Below are 6003 nucleotides of genomic sequence, written 5' to 3'. Positions count from 1 at the left end.
GGCCGGCACGACTGCCGCGGGCTTCAACCACTCGCCGTCTTGCCCTTGCGTGACACCTCTACTTACCCGGCCACTTTTAGGAACTGTCGGTCTTTAGCCCTCCTCCACGTGACTGAGGCCTTGTGTGTCTCCGACTTATAAATATTTGGTTGCGTTGTTCTTCCTCCGTAGTTTAGTAATGTATTCAAATTAGACAGGACATCAGATATCTGGCGTCACGCGACGTTCCAAGCCCACAGCCAATCATTGCCCCGATGTTTCGAGGAACTTGCGTCCTCTCTTTGTGTATTCCAATTACTCAATACATTTTCATCAATCTCAATTTTTAAGGCATTTTCGTAAAAGTTTTAATGTTTAGTAACCCTGCATCGAGAACCGAGCCACTTTTCTTGAGACTGCTTTGCTATTCAGCCGCAAATAGTTTCATTTTAAAATTCTGTTTAAGTGTTCTTTTAAATATAAAATGGAATGTACCCTTGCAATTACGATTATTTTCAAACTTATTGCAAATAATCTACTGTTGAATTTTTATTTGTTTATTTTAAATAATTAAAGACAGAAAGGTTTTAAAATGTTTTTAATATAGTTCACTTTTCAGGTTAATTAAAAATTATACTGTTATAAAATAATTCAAAATTGTAAGTAGGTATATAAATTTATAAATTTAAAGACGTTACGATTTACCGCGGGTTCGTAAATGATAGCCCAATTAAAGATTTTATTACACTACACAGTTTTATTGATGGCCACTACTTATGTCACTTACAATTAATCTTCTAAAATGACAAATAATCAATTGCACTTCAAAAAAATGTTGCTTCCCCAGTCACTCGTTTCTCACAATCCACACACCTCGCTGGGCCGCACCTCTGGCGCAACTCTCGCCGCAGCGCCCCTCGTGGGTCTCCGCCGCGGGACTCCGTCGCCGCCGACGCACTTGCCTTCGCCGAGATCCCACCCGACGCCTCGCTCGGAACTTCGGAACTCCGCCGCGGGAGAACTCCCGCCTCAACTCTCACTGCTCAACTCCGACTCCTCCGAGGCCGCCGTCCTCGTTTTATATATCAGACGCCATTTCCAGAACTCACTAGCGCGGCCGGGGCCAGTCGCGTCATTCCGAGCCGTCCCGACGGCAGAAATCTCTCGAAACACGTGTCGGCGGCTGCCAGCTGCGAGTTGTCAGATGTCTAGCTATCAGCACCGCGTGGGGGGAGCGGAGGGCTGGAGGGAGATAAAGCGGCGACCCAGGTGCGCACGGCACATCTCATGTTACGGCGGCATGTGATGCAGCCCAGCTAGCTCTGCACCTGCGCGTGAGGCGGCCTTGCTCACGTTCGTAACAATATAAATAAACGCACCTCAATTCAAGACACATATGACATAATATGAACTTCCACATATTACACTTACAAAATACATATAACCTATTATTTTACAATAACAAATCAAAATGAGTACAACAATCCAACTTTGTTAAAATAAAACTGAAAATCCGGTAAAAACAGCGACCTTTGAGGTGGCCAGAGATTACAATCAAAATTGTCTATTAGAATTTCAACACTATTTTAAGGTGACAACAATTGTTCAGTTCAATAATATTCATATATCTAATTTTTTTTTTTTTGAAATAAATAAAATAATTACATATTACTCGAAATTATCATAAATCACTAAATTACCAGACCTCTTAGATATTTCAGTGCCTGATTAGGTTGATTTCTTGTCTTTAGTATATTGGCATTACAAGAAAAATATTAATGAAATTATTTTCAGCTGTTACTTCTGTACCTTGACTTTAGGAAAGTAAACCTTTCATTTAATTAAAAACTAATTAAAAAATTGAGATTTGATGACGTCGTAGTAAAGTATAACTTACCACAATGGCAGGAGAATGGATTACCTTAGTAGTTCATAAATGGGGCTCCTGGGACTGGTGTCGGTGCGTGGAGTCGGAGCTGATGTCCGAAATCTTGAAGTGTGACGTCATGGTAACCATCTTGGATAACCTTGGCCTTGAAACTTGAAATTGACCTTTCAAGTGAGTAGCCATTTTTGATTCCACCATTTTACATATTTACGGTAGAACATTACGCCATTTTGAAATTTGATGTAATGGCAGCCCTCTTGTTTTTGTCAGCTGAAGGCAGCCATATTGGATGATGTCACAGCTGCCAATTTTTTTTTTTGTTCTGCTGGAGGTTGACATATTGGATACTGCCATCTTTGTTTCTGCTGTTTGTTGCTAGAGTGTACCAGCATCGATCTGTCTCATGCACTTTAGGTTGAGATCCATTACGTACCAATGTTGTTATGACCCTTTAGACACATTAAATTAAATTTTTTACACAAAATACATTGGAAGCGAGGTGATTTGAACCACTACAGCTCGGATCTCTAAGTTGCAAAACCTACACATTTAACAATTTTACCACCGAGTTACCGATCAGAAATAAATTAGGTATTTTAAAAAATAACATACATATTCGGACATGTAAATATTATTTTTATTTTGAAGGATTACTAGCATCAACTAACCATCAAAATATTGACAGGAATAATCAGGAGCACAGGAAGAAAAATAACGCTTGTTTTCGTAAATCAAAATCAGTAAATAACAAAAAAAAATCTATTAAATAAAAAATTTAAACAGTACAATAGAATTCCATCTTGTGCTAGAACTCTATCCTCGCTGAACAAAGGAAAAGTTTACAAACTGATGAAATATATTTACAAATTTTTATTTTTATTTTTTGCTGATCTTGATTTAGGAAAACGTGCGTTCGTTTTCTCTGTGTGTTCCTGATTATTTCTGTCAATATTTTATTGGTTTCTCCTAGTGTTTCTGGTCATTCCTGATGAGGAACCTCCTAGTAATAATATAATTATGTAGTTGAGAATCAATTTTCATGGCTGTGGTCCGAGCATCTACGATTAGTAAATATTAATTTAACCTTTGACATTTCTGGACGTTGACTGCAATCACCTGTGATTAGTCCTCAACAAGACTTTAAAATAACTTTTTAGTCATCGTTCCAAGGACACAGTCCTTTACTTGTACCATGAGTTCATGAGAAACTATGGGATTTTAATATCAGTAATAAATATTTGTTTTGTCAGATTTCAGTACCACTTCAAAGTAAATTGTTTTCTTAAAGCAATAAAATTTTTTTTTGTAAAGTGTTGTGGATATCTGTCAGTGTTGAAGTCTGACAATGGCAGCCACTGTGAGTTGTGGAATTTCTTGAAGTATTAATAAAAAGAAGTAAAAATAAAATTGAGTCCAAGAAACTTTATTTTCATTATGAATCATTTTTTACGACAGTATTTTCAAACCCAACTTAATGCAATTGTTTATGTGTAATCTAGACCACTTTTGTGTTAGCCGGAGGTTTGGATCGTTACATTCTGTCTATCTGGCAACATGCCGATATAAAATTATTATATTATATTAATAATGATATGGGAACCAGGAATACTGATGTCTCTTAGAGAAAAGGTTGCATTGGATGGCAATCACAAGGAATCATGGTTTGTTTTCAGTTTTGTTAAAGAGTTTTTTTTCTGGTTAGAATTTAAAAGATGCTCTGTGGTCCGCTGTTTAAAATTTTTTTCAGACATATTTTTAAATTTAAAAATTTGACCACAGGCGGCAGCGTAGGCCCAGGTGGAGCCTTAGTGAGTTTCGGTGGCCACAACAAGACAGCGGTCTTTCGGCCATTCCTACTGTGAAATGCAAGCAACCACGGAATTTTAGTATCTTCATTAGAACATGTGACATTAAAAAAAAAAATTAACTTTCCCAGCAATCAAACTGCATGTTTCACCAAGTGAAATGGTTTATTGTGAAAGTTTTCATTTTGTCATTTTTTCCTCATTTTAATATGACGGCCATTTTTTGAAAAGAAAAATAAATCAACAAAATCTTTATTTTCTCAAGAGAATGATTTAAACTAACAGAAAATTAAGAACAAAATAGTATTTTAATTATGTTTGTATAAATGATGTTGGAATAAAGGTTAATTTAGAATGCTGCTGTTGTGTATTACTGTTCCTCATGGGTTCTGTTGTGTGCACCACCATGCTTCGTGCAGTAAGGACTAGAGTCGCCTGCAGCGCCGTGATTGGCGAGCACTGGCAGTGTCTCAGCAGGACAGCCGGTGGAAGAATGTTTGTCTTGAAGAGGTGTGGGTGTGTATGCAGCTGCCTGATCTCATGTTCCAGCCACTCCCTTACAAGTCTGCCACCATCAGTCCATCGCACTCTCTTAGAACAGCATTGGCAACAATCACAATGCTTAGCCCACAAAACATATGGAACAAAGTTAATTGGTAGAATATTTTTTTCTAATTATCTTCCTTTGTAGCCAAATTTTTTACAGTACCCAAAAAATGGTACCGAGTCAATTTAAAAGAATTGCTATCTCTGTGGCCGAAGATCCCAGATTTGACTGTGTTTTCATGATTAATATAAAAAAAAAATGCTAGTTGCCATGTTGTTTGACATGCTAGTTACATTATTAAACTCATATAATTAAAGTTATATGCATTCAAGATTTATATATGTAATAACAATAACTGAAACATTGTAATCTGTTTATTAACAAAAGCAAATGAATACCTAATATTTCTTTACTTAGTGCCTATTCCTTTCTTTGGCTACAAGATGAAGTTAAATGTGTATTACTCTAGGTGTCTAGGATAATTTTATTCATTCTGCATCAAGACATACATATAGACAAAAATTAATTATTGATGTGGTCAAAAAAACTTTATGAGAATAATATCAGATTTATTCAGTTAACCATAAGTCAAATTTGCAGACAATTAACAATGAAGTTGTTTTGGTGACGTGAGCAAACAGCAGTGCGAATGCAGCAAACTCAGTTCTGGGTAGGCGGTGGGCTCCAGGGAATATCGCAATCGCACGGCAGCCAGATGTCGTCGAGAGAAGGGAAAGGGCTGAGGCCAAGCGTCATCTAGAACAGTCCCACACAACACCGCTCATTTTAACACCACAGAATACCAACCGCACACTAGCTGATTGGACGAGAACAAGCTAGACACCAGGTATGCTAAGGTGGGCCAAAGTTGAGATGACAGGAACACATTAGCATGACAATGACACACATACTCGTGTCCTCGGCGCGACATCACAATGCACAGGACGAGTAGGGAAGGTGAAAGGAACTAGTAACGTTGTCAGATACAAGGATATTCACGTCTTCGCTGCACTGCTACAGTACACTGAGCCACGACGGAAGGTGACAGGCAGTACTATGACAGGAAGATACCAGAGGACGGATGTTCTCGCTGCGGTGCAAGGTAAAGCTGGGTCAGGAAGGAATGTGACAACAACTAGCATGAAGGGAGATACAAAAGCACACACGTCTTCGCTGCACTGCTACAGTGCACTGAGCCACGACGGAAGGTGACAGGCAGTACTATGACAGGAAGATACCAGAGGACGGATGTTCTCACTGCGGTGCAAGGTAAAGCTGGGTCAGGAAGGAATGTGACAACAACTAGCATGAAGGGAGATACAAAAGCACACACGTCTTCGCTGCACTGCTACAGTGCACTGAGCCACGACGGAAGGTGACAGGCAGTACTATGACAGGAAGATACGAGAGGACGGATGTTCTCGCTGCGGTGCAAGGTAAAGCTGGGTCAGGAAGGAATGTGACAACAACTAGCATGAAGGGAGATACAAAAGCACACACGTCTTCGCTGCACTGCTACAGTGCACTGAGCCACGACGGAAGGTGACAGGAAATAGTATGATAGGAAGATACAACATTACTGATGTGCTTACTGCATTGGTACCGTGAGGCCGGCGTCTCTGTGACCTGGGGCGCCCTTCTCGAACGGACGAGAGCGGCTGTGAAGTGTCGCGTTATCCCGGGGCCGACCCGACGCCCGAAACATTGAGAATGAGAGCGCCCATTCACACCACTCCGCGCGGCGGCCCACAGAAGTCCCAAGGCTGCTCAGCGATAGATAACAA

At 39.7% G+C, this 6003-nt stretch overlaps 1 protein-coding gene across 1 annotated transcript in view; it reads right to left on the bottom strand.

Annotated features, from left to right (window-relative positions):
- Positions 1 to 4767: 4767 nt before the first annotated feature.
- The window catches only part of LOC134540932 (transmembrane protein 131), a 56209-nt gene continuing 54973 nt past the window's right edge, over positions 4768 to 6003 (bottom strand). The window contains exon 27 of the mRNA XM_063384012.1: positions 4768 to 4975. Within this exon, the coding sequence (XP_063240082.1) occupies positions 4880 to 4975 (96 nt within the window). The 3' untranslated portion in view covers positions 4768 to 4879. The remainder of the gene's footprint in view (positions 4976 to 6003) is intronic.

This window comes from Bacillus rossius, chromosome 17 (genome assembly GCF_032445375.1).
Source record: "Bacillus rossius redtenbacheri isolate Brsri chromosome 17, Brsri_v3, whole genome shotgun sequence".
In the NCBI taxonomy this organism is placed as follows: domain Eukaryota; kingdom Metazoa; phylum Arthropoda; class Insecta; order Phasmatodea; family Bacillidae; genus Bacillus; species Bacillus rossius.
This window is presented reverse-complemented; position numbering and strand designations above follow the sequence as displayed.